Below are 20,469 nucleotides of genomic sequence, written 5' to 3'. Positions count from 1 at the left end.
TCGTGTTGAATTGTCAGAAGAGATTCTGTCTGATTGGGGAGTTTATTTCTGTCTGATTGGGGAGTTTATTTCTGTCTGATTGGGGAGTTTATTTCTGTCTGATTGGGGAGTTTATTTCTGTCTGATCGGGGAGCTTATTTCTGTCTGATCGGGGAGCTTATTTCTGTCTGAATCAGTTAATTATGCCAACAATGTCAGACTGAAGAACTCCGAACTATCCTGTGCCATCCTCCGACAAACAGGTTGAAAGTTTTAAAGACACATTGGTTCATATGCTGCTCCAATAGGCTGAGCAGAATTCCAAGAACTGGGATATAGCAGTTGCATGCTGAGAGGGAGGTACCCCAAGAATCTGCAGGAGCATTACCATTTGACATACAATACAGACACCACATGCACAGTCCCTGAGCTTAAACAAAGACGCACGGTCAGAGTATACCAATGGCGAGAACAGGAATATAGTAGAATATGTAAAATGCTGGAAATCTCAGCGTCTGGCATCTGTGGAGAGAGAAACAGAGTTAACGTTTCAGGTCGATGACACTTCGTCAGAGCCTTTGTCAGGTCATCGACCCGAAATGTTAACTCTGTTTCTCTCTCCACAGATGCTGCCTGACCTGCTGAGATTTCCAGCATTTTCTGTGTTTATTTCAGATTCCAGCATCCGCAGTATTTTGCTTGTGTGTTTGTAGTAGAATATGTAGTTCAGTTAAGGATGACCTAGGTTGGGTGAACTCACACAGAGAATCTGAAATGTGTGCCACCCTGGCAGCAAAGGTGGTACAACTACAATGCTAGACACTGGGCTACAGGCTCACTGGGAAGGCCCATGGACAGTGGTGGAACAGTGCAGTGTCCAGATGCTTTGTCGAGATAGCCAAGCAGCTACATTAGCAGCGAATCTACAACATGAACACGTTAAAGCCCCACCTCTCCCAGGAGGATCCAGCCCTGTGTATAGTCAGTGTGTGGAAAGAGGGAGAGAAGGTGAATATATATATCTTACCTCTGAGAGTGAAACAAATCCCTTGGTAATCATCATCGGCAGTCCCTCGGAATCGAGGAAGACTTGCTTCCACTCCTGAAGTGAGTTATTTGGTGGCTGAACAGTTCAATATGAGAGCCACAGCCTCTGTCACAGGTGGGACAGATAGTCGTTGAGGGAAGGGGTGGGTGGGACTGGTTTGCCGCACGCTCTTTCCACTGCCTGCACTTGGTTTCTGCATGCTCTCGGTGTTGAGACTCGAGGTACTCAGCGCCCTCCAGGATGCACTTTCTCCACTTAGGGCGGTCTTTGGCCAGGGACTCCCAGGTGTCAATAGGGATGTTGCCCTTTATCAGGGAGGCTTTGAGGGTGTCCTTATAATGTTCCGCTGCCCACCTTTGGCTTATTTGTCGTAAGGAGCTCCACGTAGAGCGCTTGCTTTGGGAGTCTCGTGTCTGGCTTGCGGACAATGAGGCCTGCCCAGTGGAGCTGATCAAGTGTGGCCAGTGCTTCAATGCTGGGGATGTTGGCTTGGTGCTAATGTTGGTGCGTCTGTCCTCCCAGGGGATTTGCAGGATCTTGCGGAGACATCGTTGATGTTATTTCTTCAGCAACTTGAGGTGTTTAATTTACATATCTCTGAGCCATACAGGAGGGCGGGTTTTACTACAACCCTGTAGCCCATGAGCTTGGTGGCAGATTTGAGGGCCTGGTCTTCAAACACTCTTTTCCTCAGGCGGCCGAAGGCTGCGCTGGAGGCGGTGTTGAATCTCGTCGACAATGTCTGCTCTTGTTGATAAGAGGGAATCTACAACACACTTCCCATAAGGCTGGGGGTCAATTAACATTTTCAAGACTGAGATTAGTCGATTTTTGGGGGGAAAGGGTATCAAGGGCTACAGAACCAAGGTGGGTAAATGGAGTTAATATACTGATCCAATTGACTGGTGGGAATATAAATCACTGATTGATTAGGCCTTAGCTGTCAGTCTCCCAAATTCCAGGCTCAGAGGCCATAGAAAGAATAGGGGAGCAGTAGTGTGCAGGGTTCGATCGAGTGCGGGGCTGAACCAGCCTATACTTCTGATTCCTATTCACTGTTAATCAGACACACACCGCAGTACAGCAGGGTAAGTTATAATACCTGGCCACACATGGGAAGGAGTCTTTCACTGCCTGAATACTGACGCAGGATTTCCTGTTTATAATGGAGGCTGACTGACCAGAACCGGCATCTCGCTGCACCCTGTGCTATGCACTCCTGCTGTGACACAGGGAGTGGGATTGGACCACACGGCTCATGGAGAAAAACAGAATTTTAGGACAAATTAGCTAAACCTATTTTCTAACGTTCTATGGTTTGCTCGCCCGATTCACTGACCATCTCACACCTAATTCAGTGACCACCCCTCCCCCCTCCCCGACCCCCACGCCAATTTACTGTCCCCACTCCCTCCATTCACTGCCCCCCATTCACTGACCCCCCTCCCCCCCGATTCACTGACCCCCTCCCCCGATTCACTGAACTCCCTCTACACCCATTCACTAACCCCCCTCTCCCCCGATTCAATGACCCCCCTCCCCCAATTCACTGAACTTCCCCTCTCCCGATTCACTGAACTTCCCCTCTCCCGATTCACTGAACTTCCCCTCCCCTAATTCACTGAAATCCCCCTCCCACGATTCACTGAAACTCCCCCCCCCCCCCCCAATTCACTGACCCCCAAAAACAAACCCTGGCGTATAATATTTGTGTCCTTTTTCTATCCCCAAAGTTCTCTATATTTGGCTATTCTCTGCTTCCTGCTTTTACGCCAACATTCTATCTAATACCAATGTGAAATCTTGTCAACAACCTCCTAAAAACCCAACGATATGATCTCGTGACTCGCCCCCTATCCTCCGTAAATGCCAGCTGATCCAAACCTCTGTTTCCTGTTTCCTCGCCAAGTCCTCCTTGCCCATTGCTCTTAGAATCGCTGACCTGCAATGTCTCCCGGTCTGCCCAACCCCTCAAGAGTAACGTTCTCATACACGTGTTCAAATCCCCTCTTGCTCGCTCTCTTTCTCAGTGTCCCTTTCTAGTGCTACAAACACCCGCCCAATTTCTGTCCTCTGACACGAGCAATCCTTCCTCCGGCCCACCACTGGTGATTGTGGCTTCAGATGCTTAAGCTCCACACTCTCCAATTCCCTCCCAAACCTCTCCGCCTCTCCTCCTTTAACATCATCATCATCATCATCATAGGCAGTCCCTCAAACAAAGATGACTTGTTTCCACATGAGTTCACAGATGTTTCAATGGAGGACCCGATGTCCAGTCCTGAACTCCAGTTGAAACATAGAAACGTAGAAAATAGGTGCAGGAGTAGGCCATTCAGCCCTTCGAGCCTGCACCGCCATTCAATAAGATCATGGCTGATCATTCAACCACAGTACCCCACCCCAGCCTTCTCTCCATAACCCCAGATCCCTTTAGCCGTAAGGGCCACATCTAACTCCCTTTTGAATATGTACAAAGAACTGGACTCAACAACTTTCTGTTGCGGAGAATACTACAGGTTCATAACACTCTCCTCATCTCGGTCCTATATGGCTTACCCCTTATCCTTAGATTGTGTCCCCTGGTTCTGGACTTCCCCAACATCAGGAACATTCTTCCTGCATCTAACCTGTCCGTCCCGTCAGAATTTTGTATGTTTCTATGAGATCCCCTCTCATTCTTCTAAATTCCAGTGAGTGTAAGCCTAGTCGATCCAGCCTTTCCTCGTATGTCTTGCCATCCTGGGAATCAGTCTGGTGAACCTTCGCTGCACTCCCTCAATAGCAATAATGTCCTTGCTCAGATTAGGAGACCAAAACTGAACCCAATACTCAAGGTGTGGCCTCACCAAGGCCCTGTACAACTACAGTAAGACCTCCCTGCGCCTATACTCAAATCCCCTCGTAATGAAGGCCAGCATGCCCCAAACCTTGATCCTAAATTGCAAATCTTGACTCTAAATCCCAAATCTTAACCCTAAATCCTACATATTGATCCTAAACCCCCAGATCTTGACCCTAAATCCCATATATTAACCCTAACCCCCCCAAATCTTGACCCTAAATCCCAAATATTAACCCGAAACCCCAAATCTTTACCCTAGTTCCTAAATATTGACCCTAAAAACCGCAAACCTTGATCCTAGATCCCAAATCTTGACCCTAAATCCTAAATATTGACCCTAAACCCCCAGATCTTGACCCTAAATCCTATATATTTAAGGGTGGAAAATGCCTTTGCAAGGATTTTTTTAACGTGTGGTGACCTTGCACACCAGCCACCACACGAATTTGGCAGAGCTCGGTCTTGGTCCAGTGGCAAGGGTTGACCAGTCGGAGACCAGCTGTGCTACACAGACCTAGTGCGCACACATATCGTAGTGTGGGCTGGCCCGTGCTGCCTCTGGGCCCTCGGCTCTTCTGGGCGGCACACCTCCGCCACGATCTCCCACCGCTCCTCCGCCACAAACATTCACCGCACCTCCGCCACGATCTCTCGCCGCTCCTCCGCCACAAATGACCCACCACTTACAGCATGATGTCAGCTCCCAGTCCCTTGTATGAGTATTGACACTGGCAGTCACTGGGCTTTCTCATTACTGTGGGGGCGTGGGGTGCAGCCTGAGCTTTGAGCAGCTTTCGACAGCACAGCCCACTTTTACAGTTAACTCTTAAATCAAATATATAAGCTGCTGTAGTTGAAAGATCCTCTGTGTCTAAATTGGAAGTGGCTGGTTTGAATAAGGCCATCGGGACCCAAGGGCCCAGCAGTAATTGGGGAGATGCTGTGCAAGGCAGCTTTGAATATTGGTATCCAGTCGAATGCATACATTATAAACGTGACTTCACAAAGGGAACCTGCTTTTTAAGTTCTAAATTGTTGTGTTAGTGTTAAATGCTCTGTTGTAACACCGAGGTTTATGAAACATGTGCAGTGTGTTTAATATTAGATGGGATGCAATGATTTTTCAGAATTAATGAGGCAGGTTTTTGTGTTGCATCTTTGCAGCATTCATTCACCAAGAAACATTCAATCTTGTTATAAACAAGAGTTTAGTAAAAATATTAGAGTCCCAATGTGGTCACCCACTCCCAGACTGGCTCCTTTAACACCCTCTTTAAAACTCACCTCTTTGACTAAGCTTTTGGTCAGCCCTCCTAACACCTCCTTCTCTTGGTGTGCGTTTCTTTTCTACACCTCCGTGACATTTTTCTGCACTAAAGGCGTTATATAAATGCAATTGTTGTTGTTTTATTAGGCCAGGCAGTCACGCGTGGAGCCTTGGTGACTAGGCCAGGCCAGGCCAGTGGGACACTGTTCAATGATCTAAACTACAATAATAAATATTGTTCAAAGTACAAAAAAAGTTCTGAGTAGTTATTTATAAAATTATTTCTTCATACTCCGCAGCATGGAAGATGGTCCAGATAGCTCAGAAAGGTCGGAATTCACAGCACTAAGCAGTGATTGTAAACAAGGTGGCATACTAGCTCACAACGCGTACCTGGGCTCTGTCAATGCGGTAGAGTCGGTCCAAAGAGGTTGCTGCAGAGAAAGGGTAGTAAATGAAGGTAAAGCACAGCATCAAAGATATAAGTGATGTTGGTTTGAGAAATACAGTGAAGCTTAACAGATAGAGCTATTCTGAGTGCATTGAGAGACACCAGAGAATGGCAACTAAAGACACAAGAACCAAAGACACAAGAACCAAGTAAAGAACAAGTCAAAGAAACATCAATGAAATAAACAAAGTGACAAACTAAAGTAACTTGTTCCTTTAAATATTTTGTACTTCATAAATGATTTTGCCGAGATTTATTCTCTTCAATACAAATATAAAATATATTTCTGATGGAGCCAGTGATGGGGTGAGATTGCAATGTACAGTTTCAGTAAGGTCTGTGCATGAAACCGGTTAATGCCTCCACTAAATAGCAGCAGGTTTTCATTCAAACTCATTAAACATTTGTACCACAATTGATCCATTTAGCAAAAGAACAAAAGAAAGACACATGTGGCCCTGTCGGAGAATGCTGGATGCATCATTAGTTTCCGGTGCTAACGCTCAAACTACTCGGCCTGTTACTGGCCAAATGAGAAATGGAATGTGTTACAGAGCGGGGACCCCCTCACAGTGATATATATCGGGGATCCTTACCCCCCCCTGGACAGGTGGGAGAGGGCGGTGAGGCTGGAAATTTCAAAAAACGCAAACCTGACCCCTCGCAATCGGACCCTCGACCCTCGATCGGACTCTCAACCCTCGATCAGACCCTCGACCCTTGACCCTCAATTGGGCCTCGACCCACAACCCTCGATCAGACCCTCGACCTTCAACCCACGACCGAATCCTCGATCAATCCTCGACTGGACCCTTGACCCTCGATCGGACCCTTGATCCTTGACTCTTGATCCGACCCTTGACCCTTGATCGGACCCTCGATCCTTGATCCTTGATTGGACCCTTGACCCTTGATCGGACCCTCGATCCTTGATCGGTCCCTTGACCCTCGATCGGATTCTCGATCCTTGACCCTTGATTGGACCCTTGACCCTCGATCGGACCCTCGATTCTTGACCCTTGATCAGACCCTTGACCCTCGATCGGACCCTTGACCCTCGATCCTTGACCCTTTATCGGACCCTTGACCCTCAATCGGACCCTTGACCCTCGACCGGACCCTCGACCTTCAAACCTCGACCGGACCTTCGACCCTCGATTGTCCCTCGTCCATCGAACGGACCCTCGACTGGACCCTTGACCTTCAACCCTTGATCAGACCCTCGGCCTGTGATCGGACACTCGACCCTCGACCGGACCCTCAACCTTTGACCCTTGATCGGACCCTGGACCCACGACTGGATCCTCGGCCCTTGACCCTCGACCGAACTGTTGACCTTTGATCCTCGACCAGACCCTCGACCCTCGATCAGGCTCTCAACCCTCGACCCTCATTCAGACCCTCGACAGAAAACAGAGAGTCGGGATGAATGGCAAACAGTGACTAGTTGGGATCGGTGCTGGGGCCTCAACTATTAAAATCTCCATTAATAACGTGGATGAAGGGACCGAGTATAATGTAGCCAAGTTTGCTGATGATACAAAGATGGATGGGAGAACAAGTTGTGAGGAGGACACAAAAGATCTGCAGAGGGATATAGACAGGCTAAGTGAGTGGGCAAAAATCTGGCAGATGGTGTATAATGTGTGAAAATGTAAGGCTATCCACTTTGGCAGTAAAAATAGAAAAGAAAATTATAATTTAAATGGAGAAAAATTGCAAAGTGCTGCAGTACAGAGGGACCTGGGGGTCCTTGTGCATGAAACACAAAAAGTTAGCATGCAGGTACAGCAAGTAATCAGGAAGGCAAATGGAATGTTGGCCTTTATTGCAAGGGGGCTAGAGTATAAAATCAGGGAAGTCCTGCTCCAACTGTACAGGATATTGGTGAGGCCACACCTGGAGTACTGCATACAGTTTTGGTCTCCATATTTAAGGAAGGATATACTTGCATTGGAGGCAGTTCAGAGAAGGCTCACTTGGTTGATTCTGGAGATGAGGGGGCTTGACTTATGAAAATAGGTTGAGTAGGTTGGGCCTCAGAAGTTCAGAAGAGTGAGAGGTGATCTTATCGAAACATATAAGGTAATGAGGGGGTTCGACAAGGTGAATGCAGAGAGGATGTTTCCACTCAGAGGGGAAACTAAAACTAGGGGACACAGTCTCAGAATAAGGATCGCCCATTTAAAACTGTGATGAGGAGGAATTTCTTCTCTCTGAGGGTTGTAAATCTGTAGAATTCTCTGCCCCAGAGAGCTGTGGAGGCTGGGTTATTGAATATATTTAAGGCGGAGATAGACAGATTTTTGAACGATATGGGAGTAAAGGGTTATGGGGAGCGGGCAGGTAAGTGGAACTGAGTCCATGATCAGATCAGCCATGATCTTATTGAATGGTGGAGCAGACTCAAGGGGCCAAATGGCCTACTCCTGCTCCAATTTCTTATGTTCTTATGTTACCTTCGACCTTTGATCGGACCCACAACTGGACCCTCGACCCACGACTGGACCCTCGACCCTCGATCAGACCTTCAACTGGACCTTCGACCCACAACCCTTGATCCACAACCGGATCCTCACCCTCGACTGGACCCTCGACCCTTGACCCACAACTGGACCCTCGACCCTCGATCGTACCCTCGATCCATGATCGGAACCACCCAGCGACCGATAACACTCCTTCCATGGTCAGACCCACAATCGGACTCTCCTGCGATCGGAACCCTGCCACGATTAGACCCCTATCCCATTTTACAGATATTTTAATACACAGACCTATAACCCATAGGATGGCATCTATCTGGTTGTTTAACTAGCCGCCAGCAAATTGGTGGACAGGGCTAAAATTGCCCCCTGTGCTTGTGAGGTTTATCAGTATTGTGTGTGTGCTGGAGACAAATTAGGAAGAAATTCAACTCATAGCCATCTGTTTATCCAGTGTGAATCGGGGCTAGACCTTGACCCAGGGATTTAGCAGTCTTTATTTTTATTGGGCCTGGGAGAAGCTGGAATGTTCCCTCTGGGCCCCTAGAGAAACTCCATCCTGTCTGAGGACCTGCCCACATCGGTCCATGCAAGAGTCGTCAAACCACTTAAGATGGCGGCGCGGGGCGCTGGCGCCTTCCCCTTTAAGTTTCCCCCCCGCGAGTCTATGTCGGCCAGCTTCGCGACCAGTAAAGCTAGCTTGTGGGCCGCGGGGCAAATTTCCCCCGCAGGCAGTAAGGGGTCGGTGCAGACAGTAAGGGGTCGGCGGGGGGCGGTGAGGGGTTGGCGGGGGCGGTGAGGGGTCGGCGGGGGTGGTGGGGGGTCGGCGGGGGCCGGTGAGGGGTCGGCGGGGGGCGGTGAGGGGTCGGCGCGGGGCTGTGAGGGGTTGGCGGGGGCCGGTGAGGGGTCAGTGCGGGACGGTAAGGGGTCGGCGGGGGGGGCGGTGAGGGGTCGGCGGGGGGCGGTGAGGGGTCGGCGGGGGCCGGTGAGGGGTCGGCGGGGGCGGTGAGGGGTCGGCGGGGGCGGTGAGGGGTCGGCGATCGGTCGGTGCGGGGCGGTAAGGGGTCGGCGGGGGCGGTAAGGGGTCAGTGCGGAACGGTGAGGGGTTGGCGGGGGGCGGTGAGGGGTCGGCGCGGGGCGGTAAGGGGTCGGCGGGGGCCGGTGAGGGGTCGGCGCGGGGCGGTGAGGGGTTGGCGGGGGCGGTGAGGGGTCAGTGCGGGGCGGTAAGGGGTCGGCGGGGGCGGTGGGGGGTTGGCGGGGGGCGGTGAGGGGTCGGCGCGGGGCTGTGAGGGGTCGGCGGGGGCCGGTGAGGGGTCGGCGGGGGCCGGTGAGGGGTCGGCGGGGGTGGTGGGGGGTCGGCGGGGGCCGGTGAGGGGTCGGCGGGGGGCGGTGAGGGGTCGGCGCGGGGCTGTGAGGGGTTGGCGGGGGCCGGTGAGGGGTCAGTGCGGGACGGTAAGGGGTTGGCGGGGGCCGGTGAGAGGTCAGCGGGGGGCGGTGAGGGGTCAGTGCGGGACGGTGAGGGGTCGGCGGGGGCCGGTGAGGGGTCGGCGGGGGGCGGTGAGGGGTCAGTGCGGGACGGTAAGGGGTTGGCGGGGGCCGGTGAGAGGTCAGCGGGGGGCGGTGAGGGGTCAGTGCGGGACGGTGAGGGGTCGGCGGGGGCCGGTGAGGGGTCGGCGGGGGCCGGTGAGGGGTCGGCGGGGGGCGGTGTGGGGGCGGTGAGCGGTCGGTGCGGGGCGGTGAGGGGTCAGCGGGGGCCGGTGAGGGGTCGGCGGGGGGGGCGGTAAGGGGTCGCCACGCATGCCGATGAGGTCATCGCCGGCTGTGCGGCAGTGTGGGACACTATCCATAGAGTGCGCTGTTGCCATGGCAGCGCCTCCGCAAACTCCCTGGCAATTTCCTGAGAGCCAGTGGTGCTCCCCTCCACACCAGGCCAAACGTCTCTGCCGCCCAGTTAGTGCCTCGGGAGGTGCTAATGGGCCTCTGAAAAACGGGAAATTCGCCACCACGATGCATTCTGGGTGTAAGTTGTTGTTTGGAAGCAAGCCAGAATCGATAAGATACATGAGCATTGGGAATATTGCCGTTTGGTCACAATGGTGTTTGTGGAGCACAATAATGTTCACGGGCACATTAATGTGAGGGGCACCTCAGGCTCTGGGGCACTTTTGGTGCTTGTGATACACTGGCTTTATCTGGATGGTTGGGAGATGCTATTGTATGAAATACATTTGTGTTACAAGCAGGTTAGTGTTCAACGACTGTCTGTCCCACCTGTGACAGAGACTGTAATTCCCGTATTGAACTGTTTAGTCACCTGAGAACTCACTTTTAGAGTGGAAGCAAGTCTTCCTCGATTTTAAGGGACTGCCTATGATGTGATGATATGTTGAAGATTACATTAAGCCTTGGGGTTTATTAATTGCTTCGGGGAACATCAGTGTTAGAAGCTACTCAAAACCCAAAAAATTTAGGCAGTCATTATATTCAACTCAGAGTGATATTATTGCCGATTTTTCATGGTCGGTGAATGAAGATTAATATGTTGATACTGTTAACCTCACCGATGGCATGGATGAAGAATGTGGGACCTTAATGACGATGCTATCCTTACTGATGGATTGGGGAGAATAATGAGTGAAGAACAATTGGATCTTACTGATAATGCAACCCTTATTCATGGAGTGAGGAGAATAAGATTGATGAATTAGGGATGTCATTGCACAGCTATAGTTACTCACAGTCTAGGAAGCACCATTTGGAAGAAAGATTCTGGGAAGACAACATCCGTCGCTGGGAAGACTCGCTGTCCTGAGAATGAGAAAAACCCAGTCACATATCTGGGAAATTAGGACAAATAACACCAAAGAAAGTGTTCCCAATGCAGGTCTGTTGTAGATACCAATGGTGTCAGTCTGAGCACCTTTTACAGGGGTAGCCTCACACTGTGCTAGATCTCCTTGTACCACAGTGTGAACAGGGGAGGTGTAACAAGGTACTCGCTTGTGATCTGGAACAGATACTCGTATCTGTCGTTAATCTCTCTGTAGATGGACCAAAGGAACTGTTGAAGAAATGAGGCTCTATATGAATCATTAACTTGCCTTATTTCACACCAGAGCAACAGTTACGCTTAATTTCACTAATTTCAATCAATACAACTTGTCTTTGCATAATAATATAAAATAATGAGCATTCTGCACTTCTGCACATTAGTGGGTCATTTTATGTAACTTGAAACAGAATAGCCCCTCTGCATTCTGTCCTGCAGCCCTGGGCAGAACTTCATCTCCCCACAGTCTCCTGTGTTTTTCTAAGCTGGCTTTTCCTGAGGGCTCTCTGCCTCAGCAGCTATTCCCCTGTAGAAGCTTCACCCTCTCTATTCTCTCAATTCACAGACCAAGATCAAAGGGCTTTCCAACATGCTTTTCTCATCAATAGTGAACACACTCTCCTCACTATTAGTAAACACACTTTCCTCACCATTAGTGAACACACTCGGCTCACCATTAGTGAACACACTCTCCTCACCATTAGTGAACACACTCTCCTCACCATTAGTGAACACATTATCCTCACCATTAGTGAACACACTCTCCTCACCATTAGTGAGCACTCTGCTCACCATTAGTGAACACACTCTTCTCACCATTAGTGAACACATTCTCCTCACCATTAGTGAACCCTCTCCTCACCATAAGTGAACACACTTTCCTCACCATTAGTGACCACACTCTGCTCACCATTAGTGAACACTCTCCTCACCATTAGTGAACACACTTCTCACCATTAATGAACACTCTGCTCACCATTATTGAACACACTCTCCTCACCATTAGTGAACACTGGCCCTCTCCTCGCCATCAGTGAACACACTCTGCTCACCATTAGTGAACACACTCTCCTCACCATTAGTGAACCTTCTCCTCACCATTAGTTAACACACTTTCCTCACCATTAGTGAACACACTCTCCTCACAATTAGTGAACACACTTTCCTCACCATTAATGAACACTCTGCTCACCATTAGTGAACACACTCTGCTCACAATTAGTGAACACTGACCCTGTCCTCACCATTAGTGAACACACTCTGCTCACCATTAGTGAACACACTCTCCTCACCATTAGTGAACCTTCTCCTCACCATTAGTTAACACACTTTCCTCACCATTAGTGAACAGACTCTCCTCGCCATTAGTGAACACACTGCTCACCATTAGTGAACACTCTGCTCACCATTAGTGAACACACTCTTCTTACCATTAGTGAACACTGTGCTCACCATTAGTGAACACACTCTCCTCACCATTAGTGAACCTTCTCCTCACCATTAGTTAACACACTTTCCTCACCATTAGTGAATAGACTCTCCTCGCCATTAGTGAACACACTGCTCACCATTAGTGAACACTCTGCTCACCATTACTGAACACACTCTCCTCACCATTAATGAACACTCTGCTCACCATTAGTGAACACACTATCCTCACCATTAGTGAACACACTCTCCTCACCATTAGTGAGCACTCTGCTCACCATTAGTGAACACACTCTTCTCACCATTAGTGAACACATTCTCACCATTAGTGAACACACTCGCCTCACCATTAGTGAACACACTCTCCTCACCATTAATGAACACACTCTGCTCACCATTAGTGAACACACTCTCCTCACCATTAGTGAACACACTCTCCTCACCATTAGTGAACACACTGCTCACCATTAGTGAACACTCTTCTCACCATTAGTGAACACACTCTCCTCACCATTAGTGAATACTCTCCTCACCATTAGTGAACACTGGCCCTCTCCTCGCCATTAGTGAACACACTCTCCTCACCATCAGTGAACACTCTCTCCTCACCATTAGTGAACACACTCTGCTCACAATTAGTGAACACTGACCCTCTCCTCACCATTAATGTACACACTCTGCGCACCATTAGTGAACACACTCTCCTCACCATTAGTGAACACTCTGCTCACCATTAGTGAACACACTCTCCTCACCATTAGTGAACGCTCTCCTCACCATTAGTGAACCTTCTCCTCACCATTAGTGAACACACTTTCCTCACCATTAGTGAACAGACTCTCCTCGCCATTAGTGAGCACACTTTCCTCACCATTAGTGAACAGACTCTCCTCGCCATTAGTGAACACACTCTCCTCACCATTAGTGAACACTCTGCTCACCATTAGTGAACACACTCTCCTCACCATTAGTGAACCCTCTCCTCACCATTAGTGAACCCTCTCCTCACCATTATTGAACCCTCTCCTCACCATTAGTGAACACACTTTCCTCACCATTAGTGAACACACTTTCCTCACCATTAGTGAACAGACTCTCCTCGCCATGAGTGAACACACTCTGCTCACCATTAGTGAACACTCTCCTCACCATTAGTGAACACACTCTCCTCACTATTAATGAACACACTGCTCACCATTAGTGAACAAACTGCTCACCATTAGTGAACACTCTGCTCACCATTAGTGAACACACTCTCCTCACCATCAGTGAACACCCTCTCCTCACCATTAGTGAACACACTCTCCTCACCATTAGTGAACACACTCTCCTCACCATCAGTGAACACCCTCTCCTCACCATTAGTGAACACTGGCCCTCTCTTCACCATCAGTTATTCCTGACACCTCTCTATTTTCCAAGTCCAAACTGCCGTAGCCAGCTTCCGTCCTCATCCTTTTCTCCCTTTCACTTTCACCTCTTCCCTCTGCCCTTCTCTCAGCCCCGATCCTTATCCAAGTACTGCTGCTCCTTGAAGTGTTTCCAGCCACTGCAAACTGTAAGGCAAAGGTCAGGAAGACTTCACATGCCAACAGGACTTGGGTAGGAGATTGGCCCGGTCTGGACTGAGCTATGGTTACAAACAATAAGAATCGTACAGCTGGTTCAAAACCTGAGAGTTGGCATGCATGACCAGCACACAGAGTCTAGGCTCCATTACTACCCTCTACACAGCCGTGTGGAAGGCATCACAACCCCCTCATGGTAGAAGCAAGGTTAGACAAATTATTAGAAGTACACCAGTAGTTTAGCCTCAAGCAGCTGAATCGCATGTCTCTGAGCTTAGCTTACCTTGCAGTGAACCCGATGTCCATCTGGTGTTAACGGGTAAAAGTCCTGGGGGGAAAACCAAAAATATCACTGCCAGTAAAACAACATTCTAGCATCGCTGAAAAGGCTTCGCCGAGGACATTCCATGAAGTGACCTGTGTCCGTATTAACTGAAGGTGTCAAAATTCCAAAACAGTTGGAAGGATTTCGGTTACGGTGAGCTGCAACCACCTTCAACAAGTCACCGGCCGGCAAGCCTGCGTTAGAGATGCTGCTGGTGCCCTAGAGCCAGGTGTCGTGCCAGGCCAGGCGTTTCCACCTTCAGTCTGTTGTCTGTGGTGACCACTCTCAGTGGTTAACGGAGAAACCACATGACGGTGCAACAAGTGTACGATCTGACTTCAGAGGACAAATGAGCTATCCTTCTCTGGAAACTTCTACTCAAACAACTACACATCATTCATTACCTAGCTTGGACTTGCAACTGTAGCGATAAGAAAATGATATAGGCTGCAGACTCTTTTTCTCATTTCGCAGCTAATTAACATTCTGTCCTTGACTGTAATGTCTGTAAGCTTGTAATGTTTGTAGCGCCACACTGTGGATGTGGACGTATTGTGTACTGCAACTGCATAGTTAATAATAAACAGAACCAGGCAAATTTCCGGATGCTTCCGAGAGAGCTGCCTGCCATGCAGGAAGCTGTGTGTGCTTGTGCTCTGTGAGTATATCACTTTGACTACATCCTGGGTTCTGATATAACAGAGCATTCCAAACTACTTTAACATAATGTTGGCTTAATTTACCATCATGCTTTGCTTCTTGGCCTTGTATCATGGTTAGCTAAGCTTACACATATTGCAGTTATTTTTTTTATCATATAATAGTTAAAAAAGCATTATTACACATTTAAAAAATTATGCAGCTATGTTCTATCTTACACATGCTCGACCCTTTTACAGAGATCAAACTACGATTTTCTCACAATATTCCTCACCATTTATGGCTGGTAGGAAATGTGTATATTGTCCTCGTCTACTAACATCACCAAAGATGAACTTATCACAGATGTGAACCTTACCTCCTGCAGACGGTCGATGTACATGCGGCAGGTCTTTAGGTCACAGTCTCCATGGATGACAATGATTCCCAGTGGGGTGGCTGGAGGATAAAAGTAACAATGTTAAATCATTGCATACCCTGGATCACTTGCCTTTTGGGACAGGGGCTGTTATCCTTTAAAAGGGGCATAGATGGAGCTCTCTGATGGCACTCTGACAGAAGCGGACTGTGTGGTGTAGTACACGACCCTCTTCTTCACCCATAGGCCCTTGGCTGGCTTGACACTAGGTCTAACATTCACAGCCCGCTAGGCTATGGCGTTTGATTGGCCAACGGCCAACAGCAGTAAGTTGTCTCCCAATCATCACTGTTAGACATGGTGGAAACAAGGCCCTTGGTTTCAATTGGGTAACACCACTGCCAGAGGCCAATCAGAAAATGGCACAATTAACCCCAAAGTACCCAGGCAACACAGGTTAAGCTGTCAGTGGAGAGGAATTGGTGGCAGGCGACAGGGCCGAGAGGAGATATTTCAACATTCAAACTCCTGGAAACATCGGAGGTCAGGTATGATTTAATGGGATTCAATATTGCATAACTTATGGTGAAATAATTTCACAAAGATCAGTACAGATGAACAAGGCTATTTGGGCCATCTAGCTCATCCTGTTGTAAACCCCATCACAATATCGAATGGCTTCTACGGGGCTTGTGTAAAGGCTGCGAAAAATTCATTTTGTTTGAAGATAAAATGTTAATTTGGCCAGATACTGAATGTTAAGCTGCAATTTTTGTTTGTAATACTGAACTTCGCCCGCTCCCCAGCCCTGGGGTCAATGGTAGACCTCACCCCTAGCTCACTCGCTTTTCCTGTGACAGGACTGATCACCTGCTGTGTGGTGCTCTGGGTAACTGGTAATAATTTGTATAACGGGTACATAGACTCAGTGGAAACAATGTTAAGCTAACCTGCACATCTGGAAACTGACGTGGAGAGCAATATTCGGCGGGATGTAAAACTGCCGTTCCACCCAATCCTGGGGGTTTCCTGTTCTTCTTTATATTAAGAAGAACATAAGAAATAGAAGCAGGAGTAGGTCATTCCATCCCTCGAGCCTGCTCCGCCATTTAATAAGATCATGGCTGATCATCGACCTCAACTCCACTTTCCCGCCCGATCTCCATATCCCTTGACTCCCATAGACTCCAAAAATCTATCTTTCTCAGCCTTGAATATATTCAGAGACTCAGCATATAGCCCTCTGGGGCAGAGAATTCCAAAGACTCTCTGAGTGAAGAAATTCCTCCCCAACTCAGTCTTAACTGGTCGACCCCTTATCCTGAGACTATGCCCCCAAGTTCTAGACTCTCCACCCAGGGGAAACAACCTCTCAGCATCTACCCTGTCAATCCCCCTCAGAATTGTGTATGTTCTACATAGTACGTCCACTACTACTCACATGTCTCTTGTAGCCTGTCCTTGGTGTAACGCATGCTTTCATAGTCCTGGAGGCTGATCCTGTTCACCCGCATCCTGAGCCGACCGGGGACGGTGTGAGGGCTAGACAACACAGAGTTAGTAAGGGACCAGCAGAAAGGAGAGCTACTGCCCGAGCTTGTGGCGGAGAATATGGAGAGGGGGAGATCATGGTGCAACCTTTCGGGCACTATGCATCCACAGGATTCTAGACAGTTTCGTCCAATTGGAATGGCTGATTCGGCACAGGTGCTGTTGCAGCGACACAGTTTTAGCAACTTGCAATAAGTTTTGTAGAAAACGCCTTGGGAAAAGTACTTTGTGTACATTTATTTAACACACACCCACTCTCCATCCACCTCCCCCCCCCTCCCCACTCTCCATCCCCCTCCACTCTCCATCCCTCCCCCCACTCTCCATCCCTCCCCCCACTCTCCATCCCTCCCCCCACTCTCCATCCCTCCCCCCACTCTCCATCCCTCCCCCCACTCTCCATCCCTCCCCTCACTCTCCATCCCTCCCCCCACTCTCCATCCCTCCTCTCACTCTCCATCCCTCCCCCCACTCTCCATCCGCCCCCCCCACTCTCCATCCCCCTCCACCCCTCCCCCCACTCTCCATCCCTCCCCCCACTCTCCATCCGCCCCCCCCACTCTCCATCCCCCCCCCACTCTCCATCCCCCCCCCCACTCCATCCCCCCCCCCACTCTCCATCCCTCCCCCCACTCTCCATCCCTCCCCCCACTCTCCATCCGCCCCCCCCACTCTCCATCCCTCCCCCCACTCTCCATCCCCCCCCCCACACTCTCCATCCCCCCCCCCACACTCTCCATCCCCCCCCACTCTCCATCCCTCCTCCCACTCTCCATCCCTCCCCACTCTCCATCCCTCCCCCCACTCTCTATCCCTCCCCCCACTCTCCATCCCTCCCCCCACTCTCCATCCCTCCCCCCACTCTCCATCCCTCCCCCCACTCTCCATCCCTCCCCCCACTCTCCATCCCTCCCCACTCTCCATCCCTCCCCCCACTCTCCATCCCTCCCCCCACTCTCCATCCCTCCCCCCACTCTCCATCCCTCCCCCCACTCTCCATCCCTCCCCCCACTCTCCATCCCCCCCCCCACTCTCCATCCCTCCTCTCACTCTCCATCCCCCCCCCACTCTCCATCCCTCCCCCCACTCTAAATTCCCCCCCACTCTCCATCCACACCCCGCCACTCTCCACCCTGCTCTCCAGGGGAATGAGATTAATTGGATAGCTGTACCAAAGAGCGCGATGGGCTGAATGGCCTCTTGTGCTGTATCAGTTTATGATTCTAGGGCAGCCTCCCTTCCCATCCAATATTACTTCCATAGTGCTAAAGTGTGGAGCCTCACACCATTTTAGTAGATTACCCATGAGCAGTAGCCAGGAAAGTAAACACACAGCGACCAAGAAACACTTGCACTCTCTGCTGGTCATCTGACCATTTCACCATCATGTGCACAGAAAGGATAAAGTTCACATGCATAGGCCGGCGAATATGAGAATTGAGATCAAAGGCCCCACGATGGTGTCTATTTCTCATTTTTATTTACTATCAAAAATGCAATTAGCCACATCCGGATTGTCAATTAGTCACATGTGGCGAATGTATCGGACAACACTCCACAGGCAGTGATAGGTCTCCACATCTCAGGCTTGGCCTGCTGCCGACTGTGGGAAACATTTTTGAGATACAAGAACTGAGGAGCTGTGTAAGGAATGTGAGAGGTCTTGCCTTCGAACACCCTCACCACAAAGTGAAGAATGACCTGTGTTCCTTTATTAAACACCAGAAAACGTCGGGGCTGCGAAGGGTTGAAGGGATCGGTGTACGAGACACAACGGCCCCTGCCATGCCGGACTGTGGAGTTGGGGAATTCTGCCTGCAGTAGGCAGCAGGTCTAGCACACGTTAGGGAGCTGGGAGGATGGATAACAATTCTGGAGTGTTGCTTGATTACATTTGGGTCAAGCGACACAGCGAGAAGTAGAGGCCAGTGAGTGTAGCTATTGTGGAAACAGGTCTTTGAATTAGTTTTCACAGGACATGGGCTCAACATTTGCAAAAGTATAATTTGTACCAGTATAACTTTATTATTATAAAAGAGCAGTCAGTATAGATTCAGGTCATGTTTAAATAACGTTACCCACATAACAACAGTAACTGAGCAGTGCCATTAATTCTACCTGACATGCTTCTGAGACTCAATGCGGCACTACATAATTGCAAGTTCATTAATTTATTTCAAACTTGCTGGATTTTTTTTGAAGCTATTACCAACACAGAGAACAGGAGAAATGAAGTGAATACTGTCTATACTTAAGATTCTGAAAGTTTTGAACAAGTTCCACATCAGCGATTAATGGCTGAAGTAAAATGGAATGTAAAAGGAGCTAAAGTATGTTACTGGATATAATATATTGGCTTAGAATCAATACTTGGACCCTGATATTAGTGATTCAGTCCTATTTGTACACACACAATACTGGTACAGTCCTGGGTATATATACATACATTGATGATATAATCCTAGCTTTATATACACACACATCACTGATACAGTACTGGGTATATAAAACATCATTTGTGATATTATGTGCAGGCAATAGTGATGCAGCCCAGCCTATCTCTCATTCCCTCACTCACTGTACTTGTGGTGTGTTAGTGGCTTTGCAGTATACCAAGTATTGACAACAAAGACAGGACGGAGCAGAGGCAAGATCACGAGCCGAGGATGAAAGGTGTGAGTGCAGAGAGAGGATTATTACTTACAGTGTGAAGCTATCGGGGGGAGCAGACACACGCCTGAGGTCAGCGTGCTGCACCTTGTGGATACTGTGCAGACCAGCACACCACACCACACCAGCAAGTGCCAAGCATAACATGGGTTGGGGAAGAGAGAGAAACACACCGCATTTAGACAGGGAAGAAAGCAGGGGAAAGTCAATCAGTAAACAGTGTAACGGAACAAGAGATATCCGACTCAGAGGGAAATAGGGGCAAACAAGAGGATCATTCTAACCCAGCCCACCCATCGCAAACCCACGGGACTGGGTGGAATGCTGGTTTTACATCCAGCTTAATATTGGTCTCCACTGACTTCAACAGAGAGTAATATCGGGCAGGGAGTAAACCCAGTGACGCACCCAATCCCCTCACTTTCCTGACGGGTGGGTTAGGGTGAAATTGCAGCCCACCCCCACCCATGCATTTTTCCATCTAATTTATTTTCCCTTCTGACCTAAAGGTGCTGCTGACGCTGCAGCATATTCCCACTGGCTCCCCTCTGGCTCCCCGTCCAAGGGAGCAATCTTCATTTGTGAGCCTTGACTGACTGAGGAGAGGGGTTATCACAGTCAGGCCTGATCGTATCCTGACCCGACATCCAGCACTGGTCACTGGAGGGCTACCAGGAGTGGGTACCCTGACTGTTTCCCTCTCCTTAGCTCAGGGGTGCCACGGTAAATATGACCACTCTTAGTCTACAATAAAGTCTTCCCGGAGGTCTCCCACATGCAGGCTGCCTTGCTTATCCAGAATATGTTGTTACAAATGTGATGCACAGGTTCCTCGGGCACGTTGCATTATTCATGATGGACTCCGACCACACCAGGAACTAAGACAAGCTGCGATGTCCCAGGATTGATGTGAAGAGGAGCTCCTATTGAAGCTGGATACAGGAGTTAGACAAAACCACATTGCTGGGACAAGTAGCACAGATTGGGGAAAGCACAGGCAAAGGTT

The 20,469-nt window shown here is 49.4% G+C and overlaps 1 protein-coding gene across 1 annotated transcript in view; it reads right to left on the bottom strand.

Annotated features, from left to right (window-relative positions):
- dgki (diacylglycerol kinase, iota) overlaps positions 1 to 20,469 on the bottom strand; it is a 273,169-nt gene that overhangs the window by 124,533 nt on the left and 128,167 nt on the right. The window contains 4 exon segments of the mRNA XM_070901690.1: positions 5,533 to 5,573; positions 10,812 to 10,881; positions 15,243 to 15,322; positions 16,684 to 16,784. Of these exon segments, the coding sequence (XP_070757791.1) occupies positions 5,533 to 5,573; positions 10,812 to 10,881; positions 15,243 to 15,322; positions 16,684 to 16,784 (292 nt within the window).

This window comes from Pristiophorus japonicus, chromosome 15 (assembly GCF_044704955.1).
Source record: "Pristiophorus japonicus isolate sPriJap1 chromosome 15, sPriJap1.hap1, whole genome shotgun sequence".
NCBI classification, from domain to species: Eukaryota; Metazoa; Chordata; class Chondrichthyes; family Pristiophoridae; genus Pristiophorus; species Pristiophorus japonicus.
Note: the sequence above shows the minus strand (reverse complement) of the source record. Positions and strands in the feature narration are given on the sequence as shown.